This window comes from Cottoperca gobio, chromosome 14 (genome assembly GCF_900634415.1).
Source record: "Cottoperca gobio chromosome 14, fCotGob3.1, whole genome shotgun sequence".
In the NCBI taxonomy this organism is placed as follows: Eukaryota; Metazoa; Chordata; class Actinopteri; order Perciformes; family Bovichtidae; genus Cottoperca; species Cottoperca gobio.
Window position 1 is genome coordinate 9,773,978 of NC_041368.1, and position 19,955 is coordinate 9,793,932.

General features: G+C 42.3%; 2 protein-coding genes across 13 annotated transcripts; one reads left to right on the top strand and one right to left on the bottom strand.

Annotated features, from left to right (window-relative positions):
• Nucleotides 1–734: 734 nt before the first annotated feature.
• Nucleotides 735–9,608, top strand: hsd20b2 (hydroxysteroid (20-beta) dehydrogenase 2). 9 transcript variants are annotated; one of them, XM_029447866.1, is made up of 11 exons: nt 735–930; nt 6,146–6,192; nt 6,367–6,442; nt 6,564–6,674; nt 7,185–7,252; nt 7,357–7,428; nt 7,558–7,592; nt 7,672–7,753; nt 7,851–7,916; nt 9,109–9,258; nt 9,349–9,608. In XM_029447866.1, exons 1-11 carry the CDS (start codon nt 780–782, stop codon nt 9,484–9,486), a joined length of 996 nt encoding a protein of 331 aa, XP_029303726.1. In that variant the 5' UTR covers nt 735–779; the 3' UTR covers nt 9,487–9,608. The 9 variants fall into 9 exon arrangements, with proteins under 9 accessions (XP_029303726.1, XP_029303728.1, XP_029303729.1 ...); XM_029447868.1 differs by having other exon boundaries at nt 7,384–7,428; XM_029447869.1 differs by having other exon boundaries at nt 7,242–7,252; nt 7,384–7,428.
• A 114-nt stretch (nt 9,609–9,722) lies between these two features.
• On the bottom strand, nt 9,723–19,234 carry slc12a9 (solute carrier family 12 member 9). Of its 4 annotated transcripts, none has more exons than XM_029447862.1 (15): nt 19,013–19,234; nt 17,773–17,956; nt 16,926–17,157; nt 16,649–16,783; nt 16,407–16,544; nt 16,009–16,311; nt 15,771–15,878; nt 15,061–15,172; nt 14,817–14,974; nt 14,648–14,730; nt 14,444–14,568; nt 13,829–14,021; nt 13,172–13,346; nt 12,021–12,167; nt 11,089–11,930 (listed from the first exon to the last, which is right to left on the bottom strand). In XM_029447862.1, exons 3-15 carry the CDS (start codon nt 17,122–17,124, stop codon nt 11,089–11,091), a joined length of 2,718 nt encoding a protein of 905 aa, XP_029303722.1. In that variant the 5' UTR covers nt 17,125–17,157; nt 17,773–17,956; nt 19,013–19,234. The 4 variants fall into 4 exon arrangements, with proteins under 4 accessions (XP_029303725.1, XP_029303722.1, XP_029303724.1 ...); XM_029447864.1 differs by lacking the exon at nt 19,013–19,234 and adding an exon at nt 18,844–18,912; XM_029447863.1 differs by lacking the exon at nt 17,773–17,956.
• Between the last annotated feature and the right edge of the window lie 721 nt (nt 19,235–19,955).

A 19,955-nucleotide genomic window follows, 5' to 3' on the forward strand; every position in this document is an offset into this window, starting at 1 on the left:
AACATTTATCTGGTGGTCATTTATTGACTTGCTTTGAGTTTTTACTACCATACAGAACACCTGAGAAAGAGCCTTCAAAATTCCCCTGCACATAATGCATTGTAACAAATTTAAGAGATCCCTATTGACATATCAGATTTTTGTCAGCAGCTTTTAACAGTTATTATTCTTATTTTTTTAGATCATCCAAACATGCATTTAATTGTAATTAGATGTTTTTAGTATATTTAAAAATAAAACGTTATTCTTATAATTAATAATACTACTATAATATTATCAATACTCTGCAACCAGAAAAGTATGATCATCCATAAATATTTCAGTACTTAACCATGTTGTACCTAACACAGTATGTTAAGTTAAAGGCCTGAAAAGACCTAAAGAAATATATAAAGTATGAAGATCTAAAAGAATCCGCATGATCTTTAAGATGCTTGTAGATGAGATTTAGATGCAGTAGCAACACTTGGAGCAGTTGAGGTGGCTGTTTCTGCAAGATTTCTGGACAAAAGAATTGTGTTGCATCTTTGAATGACGACCTAACAAATGTAAACAGTTCCTTCAATTCAGTCTGCAGAGTTTGAAAGCTTCAGGTGCATCTGTTGTCTGCCAAGCTCACAGTGTCAGACAGCTGCACACAGTGAGGGGTGGAACATTGTGGGAGGAGTACAGTATATAAAAAAAGTTCTCATTTCCTCTAATATAAAAATAGGATTAACCGACTTTTAAAACTTTGTTCGTCAAGGGAAATCCTGTTCAGTCAAGAGCCTTGCTGCAAAATGTCATTTTATGACGTGCTGGCCATCATTGGGGGATTTACTCTTGTTTTCTACCTGCTGAAACTGGCCTGGGGATGTTGGTGTGGATTCAGACAGTTTGTTTTGTCCGAGCTTTGGCAAGTGGATTTAAGGACATATGGGCAATGGGCAGGTAATGTCAAAGAAAATGTACTTCTCTTACAAGCTGCTCTTATATCTAAACAAAATGTTAACAGTTTCAGATTCAAGGTTAAATGTTAATAGAATTTGTTTATTTTATGACACAGGGATGCACAATGAAATGTAAGTTGTAGCCCCTTCATGCTACACATACATAGAACATATGTATAATATAATATATTTATTGGCTAAGTATGTATACATATACAAGTAACTTGACTCAGTCTTTTTTTGTTGCATTGCTCACAATGTACTTAAATAATAGGTATAACATCAAGGACAAAAAAGCTGCACAAATAAAAGGTAAATACTAGAAAGGACTATTATGTAGACAAGTATGTGAAAAAAAAGTATCAAGATATATATATATATATATATATATATATATATATATATATGAAAAGCACCAATGATGAAATTAAAATAGAATAAAAAACATCTATATACAAGAAATAAATACTGAATGGATATGCATGGGCTGGATGATTATGTACAGCATGTATATGTATACATCTATATACTATACAGCGTGTAGGATTCATATTGACAGTTACAGATGATATGAATATATAACATTTAAAAAATGCATTAAAAACTGTAAAGTTATAATCTATAATGGGAGCAGTGGATGTTTTGGTTTTACAGGGTTGTTGACAGTGTATGAGGAATTTAAGTGTATATTAAAAGGGACAGCCCGCAGGAAAAACAAGTTCTTACGTCTGGTTGTTTTGGCGTCTTTTATAATCCTTAGGGTGTCTGCACAGGCACCTCACAGTTATTCAAAGTGTACTATATGAAATTATAGCTAATGCATCTTTCACTGACTAACTCTGTTCAATTCTGAAACAGGTGGATGATGTAGTTCCTAATTAAAAATACTTTATGTTAGTGCACAACTGAGTGCAGACAGCCAAGGTGTGGGAACATTTTCTTGCAGCACTGAAATCCATCAGTTGCACCAGGCTTCCTTTCTGTGAAGGCAGTTTGATAAGGGACTTGATAAGCTGTTCACATTCCTACTTGATGGGACATTTCCGTCTTTTTGCCAGAAAACATTTCAATCCACTACAGATAGACACACATATTTCTTTGTTAAGTTGGTGCAGTTTTTCTGACACTTTTTCTAAAGAAAAAAATCATTTGGGGTTCAAATAGAATACACAGAAGTAAATGAAAAGAAACTGGGCCTTTTGTCTTGGGTTTCTGACATCCACATACAGTGCCAAGGAGTGTTTTCTCTGGCCTAACAACAGGGGGTGTTTCAGGACATTTTCCTCCTCTTCCTCTAACGTTTCCCCTCCCATGCCTCCCTCTCAAGTGTTACCACTTAGAGCTCACCATTGTCCTTCGACTCTGCTTTATACTTGGACGATTTAACAAATAACATTTTTACTTGAAGTTCAGATTGAAATGCAGAATTATGTGCGACATTTTTGCAAAATAGACAATTTAGCTCAGACTTAAATTCCAAAAACAATTGTTGGCATTTTAAACTGGTTGAAGAGTTTGATAAATGAGCAGACTGGATTATTCTAGAGGTAATGTTTTAACACCAGATAAAAACAATATACTGACTACAAGAAAGAAAAAAGCAATGGCAGGTGTAATATTACATTTTAAACTTGCATTTGTACATAAGAACATCACATCAAAACGACCTCATGAAAAAAAGGGAAAGAGAAGGAGAGACCCTGCCCGGAGGAAGCCCGGGGCCCCCGTCTGGAGCCAGGCCCAGAGGGAGGGCCCGACAGCGAGCGCCTGGTGGCCGGGTTTGCCACGGAGCCCGGTCGGGCACAGCCAAAGAAGTTACTTGGTGCCTCCCATCCATCCATCCTGTGGGCCCACCACTCACAGGAAGAACCGCTGGGGTTGGGTGCGCTGTCACACGGGTGGCAGTGATGGTCAGGGACCTCGACGGACCAGACCCGGGCAGCAGAGGCTGGCTGTGGGGATGTGGAACGTCACCTCTCTGTGGGGGAAGGAGCCGGAACTAGTGCGGGAGGTGGAGCGATAACAGTTGGATCTGGTGGGGCTTACCTCTACGCACAGTCTTGGCTCTGGAACCATACTCCTGGATAGGGGTTGGACTCTATTCGTCTCTGGAGTTGCCCAAGGTGTGAGGCGTCGGCTGAGCGCCGCTACGTTGGAGTTCACCTCGGTGAACGAGGGGGTCGCCTCCCTACGCCTTCGGGTTATGAGGGGGAAAACTCTGACTGTTGTTTGTGCCTATGCCCCAAACCGCAGTACTGAGTATCCGGCCTTCTTGGAGACCCTGAATGGAGCCCTGCAGGGGGCTCCTGCAGGGGGCTCCAGTAGGGGACTCCGTAGTCTGGGAGACTTTAACGTGCCGTGGCAGAGGCAAAGCAGCAGGTGTGGGAGAAGTTCGGAGAAGCTATGGAGAACGACTTTCGGTCGGCACCAAGGTGCTTCTGGAAAACCGTTCGGAACCTCAGGAGGGGGAAGCGGGGAACCATCCAAGCTGTGTACAGCAAGGGTGGGACCCTGCTAACTTCGACTGAGAAGGTTATCGGGCGGTGGAACGAGCACTTTGAGGAACTCCTGAATCCGACTAACACGCCCTCTATGGTAGAGGCAGAGCTGGAAGCTCGTCAATTTCCCTGATGGAAGTCACTGAGGTAGTCAAACAACTCCACAGTGGCAAAGCCGCAGGGGTTGATGAGATCCGTCCAGAAATGCTGAAGGCTTTGGGCTGTCTTGGTTGACACGCCTCGTCAACATTGCGTGGAAGTCTGGGACAGTGCCTAGGGGTTGGCAGACCGGGGTGGTGGTTCCCCTATTTAAAAAGGGGGACCAGAGAGTGTGTGCCAACTACAGGGGTATCACACTTCTCAGCCTCCCTGGTAAAGTCTACTCCAAGGTGCTGGAAAGGAGGGTTCGGCCGATAGTCGAACCTCTGATTGAAGAGGAACAATGAGGATTTCGTCCTGGTCGTGGAACAACGGACCAACTCTTCACTCTCGCAAGGATCCTGGAGGGGGCCTGGGAGTACGTCCAACCGGTCTACATGTGTTTTGTGGATCTGGAGAAGGCGTATGACCGGGTACTCCGGGTGATACTGTGGGAGGTGCTGTGGGAGTATGGGGTGAGAGGGTCACTTCTGAGGGCCATCCAATCCCTGTACGCCCAAAAGCGAGAGTTGTGTCCGGATACTCGGCAGTAAGTCGGACTCGTTCCCAGTTAATGTTGGCCTCCGCCAGGTCTGCGCTTTATCACCAATCCTGTTTCTGATTTTCATGGACAGGATGTCGAGGCATAGTCGTGGAGGAGAGGGGTTGCAGTTCGGTGGCCTGAGGATCTCATCGCTGCTCTTTGCAGATGATGTGGTCCTGATGGCATCATCCGTCTGTGACCTTCAGCAGTCACTGGATCGGTTCACAGCCGAGCGTGAAGAGGTTGGGATGAGGATCAGCACCTCAAAATCTGAGGCCATGGCTCTCAGCAGGAAACCGGTGGATTGCCTATTCCAGGTAGGGAATGAGCCCTTACCCCAAGTGAAGGAGTTCAAGTACCTTGGGGTCTTGTTCGCGAGTGAGGGCATGATGGAGTGAGAGATTGGCCGGAGAATCGGAGCAGCGGGGGCGGTATTGCATTTGCTTTACCGCACCGTTGTAACGAAAAGAGAGCTGAGCCAGAAGGCAAAGCTCTTGATCTTCCGGGCGATCTTCGTTCCTACCCTCACCTATGGTCATGAAGGCTGGGTCATGACCAAAAGAACGAGATCACGGGTACAAGCTGGGAAGAGACCCCAGGGAAGACCTAGGACTCGGTGGGGAGATTATCTCCTCACTGGCCTGGGAACGCCTCGGGATCCCCCAGTTGGAGCTGGCGGATGTGGCCCGGAGAAGGGAAGTTTGGGGTTCCTTACTGGAGCTGCTCCCTCCGCGACCCGAACCCGGATAAGCGGTAGACGATAGATGGATGGATGGATGGACATCAGAATCAGAATTTGGTTTATTGCCAAGCAGGTTTTCACATACAAGGAATTTGCTTTGGTGTGGAATGGTGCATACATAAACACAGTAGGAGAAATAACAAATAAGAGCAAATACAGAAATATTATTAAAAAGAAAACTTCTATAAAATACAAATTAAAAGATTGTGTACAAGAAATATAAATATAGAAAAAAGAATGTACAGAATGTAAAAACATATGTACAATATATCTTAATTAAAAGTGGAGGAGCTGTGCAATAGTGGTGGTAGAATAAAAGCAGAAATCTGCCAAATAGTCAGTGCAACCAATCGCCTTCTCCCCAAAGAGAATGATGCTGTGGTAGGGGGGCGTGGTCATGGTGCCGGGGATCAGACAGGTTAATGTAACGTGTAGAGGGGGGGAGGGAGAGACAGTGTCAGTGGGGGTCTCTGGCCTTGTTGATGAGGCCAACTGCAGAGGGGAAGAAACTGTTCTTATGACGTGAAGTTTTGGTCCTGATGGACCGCAGCCTCCTGCCGGATGGAAGTGACTCAAAAAGTATGTGTCCAGGGTGGGAGGGGTCTGCCGCAATCTTACCTGCACGCTTCCGGGTCCTGGAGGCATACAGGTTCTGGAGGGATGGCAGATTGGAGCTGATCACCTTCTCCGCAGAGCGAATGACACGCTGGCAAGTCTGACATTGTCCCGGTCAGTGGCAGCAGCGTACCAGATGATGATGGAGGAGGTGAGGATAGACTCGATGATGGCAGTGTAGAAGTGCACCATCATCGTCTTTGGCAGGTTGAATTTTCTCAGCTGCCTCAGGAAGTACATCCTCTGCTGTGCTTTTTTGACGAGGAAGGTGATGTTCAGCTCCCACTTCAGGTCCTGGGCGATGATGGTGCCCAGGAAGTGTAAGGACTCCACTGTGTCCACAGGGGAGTCACACAGGGTTATTGGGGCAGGTGTGGCTGGGCTCTTCCTGAAGTCAACTATCATCTCCACTGTCTTTAGAGCTTTGAGCTCCAAGTGGTTCACACTGCACCAGGTCACCAGTCGGTCAATCTCCCACCTATAGGCCGACTCATCCCCGTCAGAGATGAGTCCGATGAGGGTCAAATGGATCGTGTCTTGGTAGTGAAATCCACATCTCGTGTCTTCTTCTGTCATGACTTGATAACCGTGCAAAACAAATGTACATAGGTTTTTTATAATTCTAACATTAAAGTATAATAGATTCCTCTAACATGTCTGTGCTTTCTCCTTTGTGTAGTTGTCACTGGTGCCACATCAGGCATTGGTAAAGCTTATGCCAGTGAGGTGATTCTCCAACTTTTTAACATTTTATCTCAATTTTTTGGGTCCACATTTCAAGAAGCTGGGGACGGCTGGTTGATGTTTGTTAAGATGTTTTAGATCGAGTGTTTCAGATTTCACCTGCACAGATTGTTAAAAGAACCATCAAGCCTGCCTGTCTTGCATCTCTCCCTCTAGCTGGCACGAAGAGGCCTGGATGTTGTTTTGGTGAGCAGATCTGATGATAAGCTTCAAATGATTGCCGAAGAGATCGGTGAGAGAGTGAAAATAATACTGTTGGTCTACAGATGTTTTGCGGTTATAGTAAACACATTTGTCTTTCCATGTGCAATCCTAGAGCAGAAATAACTCCCCTAAAAATGTGTCTCCCTCAGAAGATCAGTATGGACGAAAGACTCAAATCATCCAAGTGGACTTCAAAGATGGCCAGAGTATCTACCCTGCTATAGCGGAAGAACTACAGGGACTGGAGATTGGGATTCTGGGTAACAGGACAACTAATTACAGCACAAAAAAAGCACTAGGAAGTTATTCAGATGTTTTATAAATTGATATTACATGCCATTCTTCTAGAAACCATTGACGGAGAAAACAATTCCAGCAGCTGGATATCTATTTATTTATTTTTTGCCTTGATCAGAAGAACAATACTACATTTGAAGCTATAGCCAGCATCTGGTTATCTTAGCTTGGCATAATGACTGGAAATAGAGGGAAACAGTCTTTTTGCAAAGCTAAGCTAACTGTCCCATGGCTGAAGCTTCATCTCTGTAGTGAGTGCTATCAATCCTCTCATTTCTTTTTATGTAAAAATGTGTTTTCTTACCTTTTAAAGGCTAATTCAACTGCATGTTATTTGAACACAAGCAAATTCCTCCTAAATCTTGTCAGACCAAAATCAGCAATGCAAAATGTATGTGCAGACTCTGACAGGCCAAATACATGAATCAAATGCTTATTAACGAAGGTTGTTTGTGTCTTTGTATCTCACACAGTTAACAATGTAGGAATGAGCTATTCTGATCATTTTGCCTATTTCCTGGAAATACCAGATGCTGAACAGGTAATTTCTGATTAATAAATGTCATTTTCTGAAGACAATACAATATATGATTTATTTTTACTGACTATTAGAGGTTGTGTTTGTCTCAAATTTATAACTCACAGTTTCCCTTGTATGATTATTCTGACCAGAAAATCACTCAGGTTATCAACTGTAACATGCTGTCAGTCTCTCAGGTATGATATTGAATATGTATTGTATAGTTGTGTTTATGAAGTCACATTTTCCAACGTATCACAGTTTGGGTTTTTGTTAATGGCTATTATTGAAGAAAAATGATGATGATTCATATTTTATTCACTCAGATGACCAGACTGGTTCTTCCAGGCATGGTTGAAAGGTATTGTCACAAACATCCAGAAATGAACGCTTGATATAATGACGATATAGGATTCATTTATGGATGTTTGTCTTCCCAGAGGGACAGGGCTGATCATCAATATCTCCTCTGAAGTGGGCGTCCGACCACAGCCTTTGTTGTCCCTTTATTCTGCCACTAAGGTACTTTTTAATGCAGGTATTCTGTTATTCACGTGCACCCATTCATTCAAACACACAGTGCACAATTTCATGACTTTGACTTTCTTATTTATTACAGATTTTTGTAACATATTTCTCTCAATGTCTGCATGCGGAGTACAAGTCAAAGGGAATTATTGTTCAGGTAAAGTATGAAATACTTAGGTAATTCGATCAAGCTGGGGGAAAGAAATGTATCATAAACAATCCTTTTATAAAAAATATAAAATTCCTGGTCAGTGGCGTTTTTAAGGTTGAAAAAATGGTGGGAAAAACTACTTCCCCTCAATTTAACACGTGGTGATAATCCCACTGGGAACATAGCTGTTATCAGTTGTGCGTGCGCTTGGGGTAACTGTTTGTGTTAGCTCTGCCGAGGAAGTGCAATTTTACCGCATTTTCTGCTCCTTTTATGTTTGGTAGTCCTCTCAGTCCTTCCCCAGGGTGTTTTATATTTATTAAGAAATCTTTTCTAACGACCTAGCAGTTGACCATTTTTTCCTGAAGGACCACTCCACATTAAAACTGATAATTTTCTCAAGTGGTTTGGTTTATAACAACATCCCGCGGCTGGTGGGTACCGTGTTTCATTTTAAGTGTATCTTCAATCTTCAAATGTGTGCTGTTAAAGATAATCCGCATTGTTCATCATGGTGAGCGCAGTTATTTCCTTCTTTAAAATAAATACTAAACTTCTGCCAATTACGAGACAATGACGACGACAACAGTATTTGGCAAGCAGCCAATCAATTTGCCGGTATCTATCACCTGGTAGCATGGGTGCCCCACGTACCGAGGTTGTGTTCTTACCCGCGGCGCGAGTTCGAATCCAACTCGCGGCCCTTTGCTGCATGACGTCCCCTCTCTTCCCCTTTCCTGTCTATCTATGTGCTATACTAAAGGCAACCCGCCACCATTTAAAATATATTATTTCCAGCCACTGACCTTTAATTGTAGAATAATGATAAGTAACAGCAGCAACCAACCAACCAATTTCTTAATGACTCAGTACCACTAAAAACACTTTTGCAGGTGCATTGATCCCTTACATTTGGCTGTCAAAGAAAGCTACATTTGAGGTTTCTGTTGTTATCAGCCAAAGATTTGCAGTGTTTTATTGGTTGAACAAACATGCAGCTTATAAAATGAACCTTAGCCTCGTGCTGCTCTCACACACGCTGCATCAAACACACTGTGCTTTAGATAGTGTTTGACACTGGACTCAGTGTTTTTTTCTATCTCAGTGCTCAAACGGAAAACCACTTTTAACAACTTTTTTTCAAAATATGTATGTTAAGGGAAGTTCAACCTGTCAAACACAGTCCATTTTTACCCAGTGTGTGGCCCCCTTCATGGTGTCCACCAACATGACGAGAAACATGACAGTCAACTGCATTGTGAAGAGTGCACCAGAGTTCGCCCGTGAGGCCTTGAACACCGTGGGTCACTCCAGCTACACCAGTGGCTGTCTGTCCCACGCACTCCAGGTCAGAGAGATGAGAGACTGTGATCACTTATAAACTGTCAGCTGCTGCGATATCTTACTGTCTCTCCTTCTCTTTCCCATTATCCTACAGAACACGGTTCTCTCAATACTCCTGCCGGACTGGTTTCGTATGTCACCATTCTTAATAAGAAAGCTACGAAATATCGCTACAGCCAGCAAATATGATGAAAGAGTGTGCAAGGAAAAGCTTGGTGAAAAGGAGGAATAGTCAGGTGCCTGCATCTGCACAGAATCTGAAGTTCTAACTGACATGAATGTTGACTTTTGAAGAAGGTTAATGTAATAAATAGGCTATACTCTACATGTAAAAAAAAAAAATGTTGTACAATTATTTATTCTCAACTATTGCATAAAGTTTTTACTTATTTATGTAGCGAGTCTGCAGGAGAGCATAACATGATTAATATTTATACTATTAAACTTGAAAGATATACAGACACAATCTGTTTATATTGCATTTAAGCAATCTCTTCTTTAAATGCATATTATTTGTTTTACAATGACAGTTACAAAGATACCGATACACAGTACGTTTTTCATGTATTTACACCTGACAAACAAACAGCAGTTTAATACATTTAGTACATGTAGTAACGGCCGTTAATATACATGACTCAGTCCTTTTAGGCCTTCTCATGGACCGTTAACCACAGCTCAAGATGGAACGTGCCAAAAGGTTGTGCAAACAGGTTTTTCAACAACTTCCTATTTGTGTTTTGTTAAAAAAAAAAAAAAGGTCCATGTGATTGTTCAAGCACTATCAAACGAAACATGACAATAAAGCAGTAACATTTTATTCTGTGTTTCGCAAAGAAAATGTTGACAACTTGCTATGGTTTCAACCTTGATTTGGTCCGAAGCATCGTTGGTCCTGGTCCTAACAGACTGGATTAGAATAAAACCTCCAGTGTAACCATTAATTTTTTTATCCCTTTTTGGTGTAATTTTGAGTCTGCACCATGAAGCACATAATCCCAGTGTATTATCATTCAAATAAGCGCATACAACAGCAACACATGCTGTTCCTCATTCTAAGGTCAAATGTATAAAAAACAGTTCCCTATGTGAACACTAGAGATGCACATCAAAAAATACATTGCATGGAAAACTTAAAATAAGAACTCAGAAATCAGATCCGAAACAAAAAGTCTTTGGATCACTTGATCCAGCAGACATGTGAGAATGTAGAAGAAAAAAATTAAGGAGTTAAAAAAAAAAAATAAAAAAAAATTATTATGCATTAACACAATACCATTAAGAAACTGAACCAGGAAAATGTTTTTACAGAGGCCACTTGTTATCACAAATTCATCATTTCATCCCTGAAAAAAAATAAATATATATAGACATTTCTATAGTCAATGGCCTAGACAACCCGTATTGCCAAAACAAATTGAGTCTATGACACATTTTAAACTTCCGTCTCATGTGAAAAGACAGGCTTAAAGCTAATGCAGACAAGAGCTTATATCAACATAAATCACACTCACAAAAGTTAGTATTCCCCCATGTTCTTGGCTCAATCACCAAGCTAGTTCAAGTAATATGTTAATAGGAAAATATCCTATTTATATGCAAAATTCTCAAGTGGTGTATATTAAAAATGCACTAGACTGTGGTCCTTTTGTAAGCTTGAGTGGCAACAACAAAATCTGCATTCGGTGAACGTATAGTAAGTGGTGCTACATACTGTGCCTTAGCATCCCCTTTTCTTTATATTATGTGTTCATTTTACATGTAACCAGAGTTTAAACTTACAGATAAGACTTTGCTGCACCTACAATACCTATGAACACAACTCATGACATGCTCACAGATCTGTGTATGTGACTGGGGTGACACCGTGAATCAGAAGCGTTGGCCCCAAACTATTGGTCACTGCTTCCACCTGAGCCAAGTACTGCTGTGACTGGCTGCGTTGAGCATCGGGCCGAGGCAAATACAGGAAGCGAACAGCGGCTTGTGAGCTGTGCTCCATCAACATATTGTTCACTGCGGACAAGAAGTCCTCGGACAGGGCTCGTGTTGGCTCTGGAGCAGCCTCCCCGTCCGGCTGAACGTGGTGCTGCACCACAGAGTCCCACGGCACGATCTTTATCGACGCCCTGATCCTCAGCTTCTTCAGCAACTCTCGGAACGTCTCTTCGTTAACCACCCAGCCCTGGTCGCTGGACTCGGTCTCCACATTCAGGAAGATTCTCATTCTTGCATGGCGCCATTTGTTGGACATGTTAAGCACGCAGGCCATCTGCAGCAGGAAGAGGCTGCACACGTCCTCGTAGTCACGGCTGCCTGGCTGGAGCAGGTTGAGAGGCCACACATCGATTGTCCGCTCTGATCCGTCCACCTTGCTATCTTTATCCTCGCCCTCTAACTGGAAGAAATAACGGCCGACACACACGTTCTTGTTCATTTTAATGGCGTCAGAAATTATCCCTACGTACTCCTCTGGCGATAGCCAGCGTGGACTCTCAACATGTCGGACTGGGGGGAAATGGGCCTGTAATGAAGGCAAATCGACCCCAAAATTATATTCGCCCTCACTGCCTCGTCCCATGGAAGAGTCACAGAATGCAGAATCTTGTAGGAAGAAGTCTTCAGGAGTGCAGCCGTCATAGAAACCCAAAATAAGTGTGTTTGGTTTCATGCCACCTTGTAGAAGGAAACAGAAGTGCAGATAAAGCAACATGGAAATCTGTACTGAATGTTGGTATGGCAGGGATGAGAAAAATCTGAGTTTACCGAGGCCTGTGATGCGCAGCAGATGCTGTGTTCCCTGTCTGACGGATAGAGACAGCGTCAGGTCTACAAAGGCCTTCACCCCCAGTTTATCAACCAGGCTCAACCAGAAGTTGTACTGCTGCTGGACCGGGTCTGAGGGCAGGGAGTCTGTAACACAACAATACAGCACTTAATGCCATACATGCAATACTATTAAACACATTTCAGTAGAACAGTTGTGGAAGAAGTACTCAAATCCTGTACTTAAGTAAAAGTACAACAATGTAAAAATACTCCATTACAAGTAAAAGTCCTGCTTTTAAAAACCCACATAAGTACATACATGTTATCCTATGATTGTACTTAAAGTAAAATGACTAGTTCTGTATTAGTTATTACATTTTTAGTGATGCATCAATGCATAACTATATATATATAGTTAGTTTGGTCTATTATTAACTATTGTTTATTTTATAATATTAAATGATTTATATAAATATTGGATAATGCAACCTAGGCAGTCACAAGCCATAAAGGTAGGGTTTAATTTGAAAAGTAATTACCAACAACAGATGCCAAAATTGCACTTAGGTACTGTTCTTAAGTAAATGTACTTTGTTTCTTTCCACCACGAGTAAGTAAATGATCTAATAGCATTGTTTGTAGACTTTGCAATGCATCCTAACGTTCACCAGGGGGCAGATGGGTAAACTGAGTTAATTTGTCAGCACATTGTTCTCTGAATCCTTGGGGTGCATCACACAATAGATTTTCTATAATGTAGGATATGTGCCTACATAGCAAAAGAAAAGCAAGGAGCTACACATTTGGCTGCTGTAAACTCTCAGGTCTGATGCAACAGTGATACAGAGGAAACTTGTGTTCTTATTAATAATGCAAGAGAAGCAGCAGATGGAAAGCAAAAGCCTTCCATGATGGTGCTGGTGGACTTCAATCTTTAATATATCCTGCTCATCCTGTTCTTGTGCTCTCTGACTGAATGATACAAATAATCAGATGATGCCGTGTGGATTGAATACATCAGTGCAGGGCTTCCAGACACATGAAAAGGCCAAAAGGTGAGTTTCAGTTGGTTACTAAACCTACACAGTGGTTCAAAGATAAGAATAATTTGATACTGCTAGCTGCAGATGGCCATCACAGAGAATTACCCAGATCTCCCAGCTGCACGTGGCCCAACACATACAGTCCTCCCTTCTTCAGCTGGTTGACAAAAAGGATGAGCTGACAGGAGGAGCGAGGGTTGGCCACCATTAACAACATCTGCGGCCTCCAGAACTTCACGTGGTCTTTTCTCACATCCAGCATCAACAGATACTTACGTACCTAAACCAAAAAGAAGACAGAGCATTGTTGACACTTTTGTACTGCAATTGTTGTACTGCATGTCTGTTTGTGTGCATGTGTGTATGCGCGTGTGTGAGTGTGTGTGTGTGTATGATTATTATCGTAAACTAAAACTGCAATTAAAAACGAAAAGAAAGCAGTGAAACATATTGTTACAAAGGATATCATTTTCATTTAGTTTCAGAAAACTGAAACAGTATTGCCTGGTTAACAAATAATTAAAATAAAGTAAAAATTAACGTTAATTAATTTCAAAAGGTTTTAAGCTATAATATATAATAATATAATATATATCACTTCTGAAAGAAGACAGCATGAATTTGAACTGTCAATCCTCGTGATCAGAGAAATTGAACGCAATTTAAAACTAAAACTAGCAAACACGCTGAAATGAATTTGAAAAGACTACAATAAAATTAAACTACTATTAAACTATTATAACCGTGGTCCACATATAGTACCTGATGGAAAATGAGAGCCTGGCTGATGTAGCCCCAGCTGCTGGTGGGCGATCTGTAGTGGAGGAAAAGCAGCAGCAGTAACAGGATGACGATGCTGCCCGAGGAGTACACGGGGTTAATGACGAACATCATCACTAAACAGCTTAGGATCCCCAGCAGGCAGGTGTGCCAGGAGAAGAGCTGGAAGGTTGGTCTGTTAAATACACAGAGACAGAGAACTGAGGCCACCAGGCACATGAAAAACAGAAGCGAAGATAGACAATAAATATGACTTTATTGTCCAATAAAAAATATGAGGGTAATAAATCCGAGGTGGGCTGATTGGGTTGTTAAATTATATAATGTTAAGAACTAGTGCTAACATTTCTGGATTTTAAATCTCACTTTCTGAGCATATAAAAGACGACACTTTAGGTTACCTCATAATGTTTGGCTTTTTCCAGAATTTATGCCACACTCAATCATGGCACTTTTAATAAGTAACAGAAATCTCAGCACCCAGTATTTAAATTGGGATATTCACTTTTGGATCTAATAACAGGCTGTTGAATCATATGATCGCAATGTCTACTGATTTCTTATTTGTCTTTTAATAGGGATTCTTTCTTTTATTACCTGAAATTTGGTGCCGACGCCCACTCTAGAGCCAAACAGGCCAGGTCAACCGCAGCGTAGGCAAGCAAGTAGAAAACCGTCACCAGACTTGCTACAGCATTGAGCTGGCCTGCAAACACTACACACTGAAACACAAACACAAACCACAGCTTAGGACACTAGTTGTAATTGTGAAAATACGTGCACTGCAAAAACTCCGCTCACCTGTGCCAGCCCCCAGGTGTACAGCACTGCTACCCACGGATTCCCCGAGCTCGATGTGATGGCAGCTGGAGCCAATGGCAAACCTGTGAGGGAAAACAAAAGTATTTTAGAAAACGACTGAAGAAGAAGAAGGCACTGATATACGAGGAGCAAAAACCTCAAGCCTTACCAAAGAGGTGATCCAGAGCGAGAGCATGGAGGATACGGGACGCTCCGATCATGGAGCACATTGCAGCTGACAGAGAAGCGCAGTATATCCCGACGGTGACTAACGGCGGCCAAATGTTTATTCTCTGGAGGAACCCATAATCCTGAATCAGCAGGGTCCTAAAGAAAAAGAAACAAATGACTTCTAATTTGATTGTTGATCCATCTTTAAGTATCAGACAACATTATTATGAACCATCTCAGACCTGTCACAGGTGGCGCTGACCAAGATGAAGAGGAGGACGTAGACTGTGAAAGTGTAGAAGACGGCTACGATGGTGCCTTTTGGGATGGACACACTCGGTGTCTTCAGCTCACCTTCAGAGTTATGCAGATTGAGAACAAACATCAGGGTGTGCACGTTTCTGTGTACACGGCAGATTTACTGAAGTCTTTAACATTATTGTCGACATGCACACAATTAATCTAACGACAATTTTCATTAGAAAATTTCACTAGAAAATAATCGGCAGATTATTTTCTAGTGAAATTTTCATTAAATAGTTCATTAAATCAATGAATATTTTGGTCAATAATATGTCCATCCCACTTTCTCAATGTGCAAGGTGAGGTCTTTAAATGTCTTGCTTTGTCAGTCCAAACTCGAAGATGGTCAGTTTAATATGATATAAAACAGAGAAAAGCAGGAAATCTCCATATTTGAGAGGCTGAAAACAGTTGAATGATATATGTGAATGAAAACTAAATTTAACAATTATCAAAATATTTGGGGATTATTTTTCTGTCGATCGACTAACCAATTAGTCGACTAATCCTTGCAACTCTACACATAATTCAAAAAGGATCAAATTAGCAATGGCATAATGGAAAAATACTCCAGTTACATTCCACATGCATGTGGCACTGACACCTTTCACTTCAATGTGATAATGCATGGAAGACAAGAAGCTTTAACCTGACATGTTGGCTCCGGCCATAATCCCAGTGCAGCTGGTGAAAAAGACGGCAAACACGGTGGCAAAAGACATCACAGAGTTGGTGCTGTAGTCCAAAGAGTAACCAGCTGCAATGAGAAAAAAGAAGAGGAAAAACAGTGACGCCTTTAATAGATGCCCCTAAATTAACCATGCAGCTTTGCCTGTGAATGTACTTTCATATCCTCATTAACACCAACGTCATGCCCCAACACTCACAACCCAGGTTGTTCCGCAGAGTGGTAACGCTGAAGCCTGTGTAGCTGGTGTTGTAGTGGAGGCTCTCGTTGCCAGATCCCTTGTGGGTGATCACGATATCAAAAGGTGTGACCGCCACAGAACTGATGAAGATGGACAGCAAGGATACAGTGACCACCAGTAGGATGACGAAGGCGGTGCGGGAGTAGATGTGCGCGCCCACCAGACACACGAACAGACACAGCAGAAGGACTACTGAGGAGTACAGCACTGTGTACCAGTAACCCTGAGGAAGCATCCGCACCCCCTTAGACACAGACGACTCTGTAACGGAGGGAGAAGAAAACTAAGAATCCTCAAGACAAAAGTGTGTACTAAATGTAGTAAGTATGTGAGGTACAGAACCAAAAACAACATACCAGGATCCGAGCCGAATACGTCAAGTACTGCCTCCACAAGACCGAGAACATATTCTCCACATGCACACACTTTGGCCAAAAAGAACATCAGACCAATGCTTCCTCCAAACTCCGGTCCCAGAGACCGACTTATCATGTCTGGTCACATTCAGTTAAGGTTGATGTTTCAACTGAAAACAGGGAAACTGTAGGCAAGATCAAGTAACACTCAAGAAAAACAGCCTTTTGGTCTTCAAGGATACAGTAGGCTCCACCACCTTGTATAGCACCGTTGGTGGAAATGGCACAGACAGACAGTATTGTAAGAGATATAATGGTGTAGGCTACAATCACCATTAATAGACCCTGTAACAGCCCCGCGTGACCGACCACAAACCCTGCAAGACAGATCACATCAGTGTTAGTCACCACTGTACAGCACAATGACTCAGTTATATTGTGAGGGATTCATACAAACACCCACTGTCTCCCACCCAAAACAGCTTGTTCTGATCTCTTCACACACGCATGATCGCTCACCGCTTCTCAAGAACAGCACGATGCTGAACATGGACAGGATGGTCGGCACCATCACCCCAAAAAAAGTGTTCATTTTTCGAGGGCCTTTACTTGGCGTGCCGGAGCCCGATTCAGGGGTGGGGTCCGGCTCCACGCCACATGCGGTCACGGCCAGACCGCATACCCCAGAGGTGATCAGAGGGGTGCGTTCGTTCGACATGGTTGTTGAGAGCCTGGGATCAGACTGCTTACCCTGTGAAAAGAAATTAATGAGGACAGGATTCAAACAGAAATAAACAGATTTTAAACAAATGCTGAAAGGCAAAACTGTTAATTGCCTGGTTATATAGCATTCTACATGCTTAGTAGAGATAAGCAGGGTTGAATTTGGCAGTCACAGTCTGAGTCACTTAAGGTTTTTCTTTTAGCTTTGTCATTATTAAGCCCCACAGGCAAATATACTCTTAAAGTAGCTCTCATAAACAGTTCTCCTTTTTGTCCCCAGACATGTTGTGAGGTAAAGGATGGGATATTCCCTGCAGACCGTACACTTCTATCTAAGTTTCTGTGCCCAATGTGTGTTCTTGTTAAATATTTTCAAGTGAGACAATTTATTAGTCACGCAGAATATTACGTCAAAGTTATTTTATAGTGGACACAGCTTTTGTGTACTCAATAAAAAACAATCTCAGTTTCAAGCTGCAAACACACGGCCGTTTGTTTTAGGTCTCACACACACACACACACACACACACACACACACACACACACACACACACACACACACACACACACACACACACACACACACACACAGTTTGCGTACTGAAAGCAAATGGTCACACCTCAGGTTGGTATTTGCAGTCACCTGATTCACAGCTGCGTGTCTGTTTTTACATGCAAAGATCTCAGCTGATCAGCCTCAGCATGCCCCTTTGTGCACAGGTGACCTGGGTTGTTTTCTTTCTCAAGGAGACCGTTTTCATCACTGAAGCCTTTGCCAGAGTCGCCTCTACAATCAGCTACGGGACTCACATGATGGGGTAACCGAACTAAGACAGAGGTTTCACACAACAAAGCATGATGTCACATGAAGGAGCATAATCTCCTAATAATCATATGGATCACCGCTATTTACTGACTCTTTTCTACTGAAGATTTCCACATTATTTTGAGAGTAGATGAAGTAGGAAGAGTAGGATATAATTAATCAATGCAAAATTGCCAAAACAAAAGCACTGGTTCCAGCTGATCAGAAGTGAGAATTAGCTGATCAGAAGACAAGAAGGTTATATTTAACCAAATATGTTAGACTGTTGGTCAGACAAGGAATTGGAGGGTGAATTCATTGATTAATCCAGAGAATAATGGACAGATTAATCAATCTTGTAAATAATCACTGGTGCAGCCTCATTAGCCTCATTTCTATCCACCACTGGGTGACTAAAAGTCGTCTAAAAACACTTATTGGATTGAATGTTTGTTTACAACATTCAGAGTAACATACATCTGATGATACATGTCCTCCACCCAATGATGGGGAGATGACTTGATATCCGTTTAAACAGGGAAGTTGTAGCTATAATCAGAGAACTGTATACAAACTCTGCATCAACTACTCCGTTAGTTCCTTTATTGTCAATGCTGAAAGAGGCCTCTAACCTCACAGTCATGCTCTGCAGGATGTCTTTAGTGGCACACTGAGCTGATATCTCTACTGTTTTGGAAGACCGCCATAAACTACATAAAGAGGCCCTTTCATACTTCAGAAACAAGTCGGTTATCAAAATAAATCATCGTTTCCGTCACATATACGTAGCGTGAGGGTGGAGCAACTGCTGCATTACAACTTTACGTCTTTTGAGAGGCAAAATATGTAAATATATCATCTAATGATACGTCACTTTTGCAGCAGCATCTTGGGTAAATGTTTGTTTACGTTTTGAGGCTCTCGTCTCGCCAGGAAGTGTCAGCGCCGCGCCGCTTCATAAAACAGCGCACCCGGTGTAAAGTGCTCCTGCAGTGTGTCATTCAAACAGCCACATCCAGGATATTTACAGCTAGACGCACCCTGCATCCCCTGAAACAGTGAGGACAGTCAAACTTACCTCGCTGAACCTGTCCGAGGCAGTTTCACACACTTCCTGCTTCTTGTTGTGGCTCGTGGGGTATCTCTCTGCTCGTTTCAGCAGTATGTTTCTGGTAGAAGATGTCCCGGGTCAGATGCGCAGTGGATGGTGGACATGACAGGACTGAACTGTCCCGAGAGTTAGATGATGTGGAAGATCCACTGCCCAATAACAACACAGCAGCCATGGCACGCCTCGTCCCCCTATTATTTGTTCAAAAGTGTCACGGGAGAGCAGAAACTGCCCATGTGACTGACAAAAGGGGAGGGCAAAAAAACCACAAAAATGAGAAAAGGTACAGCTTGTCTAAAATAACCACGCCCATTATTTGCAGTCAAACGTGACATCCCCAATAATATAACAATTCATTCCCATAAGTGCTCATGAAGTGGTGCTTTCAGTTGGTGGTCTGCTGTATGCGCTAAGAAGAAACTTGAATGTACACATACTGTATGTGAGCATCAGGCGCAGATTCAAAGTTGTACTGTGTGCTGGACTGTAATGGCTCTTCTCTACACCAGGGGTCACTGTTGTGAGAGATGACGTCCATAAATAGAAAGGGGATCATTATGTGACAGGACCTGAGATACTGTTTCGAGATAGGTTTTCATTAAAATTATGGATATTTTCTTTTATGGGCAAACAGTTTGCAGTCCATAGAAGCCTGCATCCAGTCTGCTCCAGGAAAACAGACCAGCACTGAAAATGAACAAGGGGATTGATGTGGGGATTGTTTGATGTTAGAGAGAGGGGTTAAGGAGAGCAGGGTCTACTGACTGTACCATATCAGTCTACCACTTGTTGGACATGTAGCATCTTCACAATCTTACTTCACAAGCTCCTCGACAAGTGGTTTCCAAGACTCTGTCCATGTTAAGACATAACACTATAAACAAACATGCCAAAATCTAATGTTCTCTGA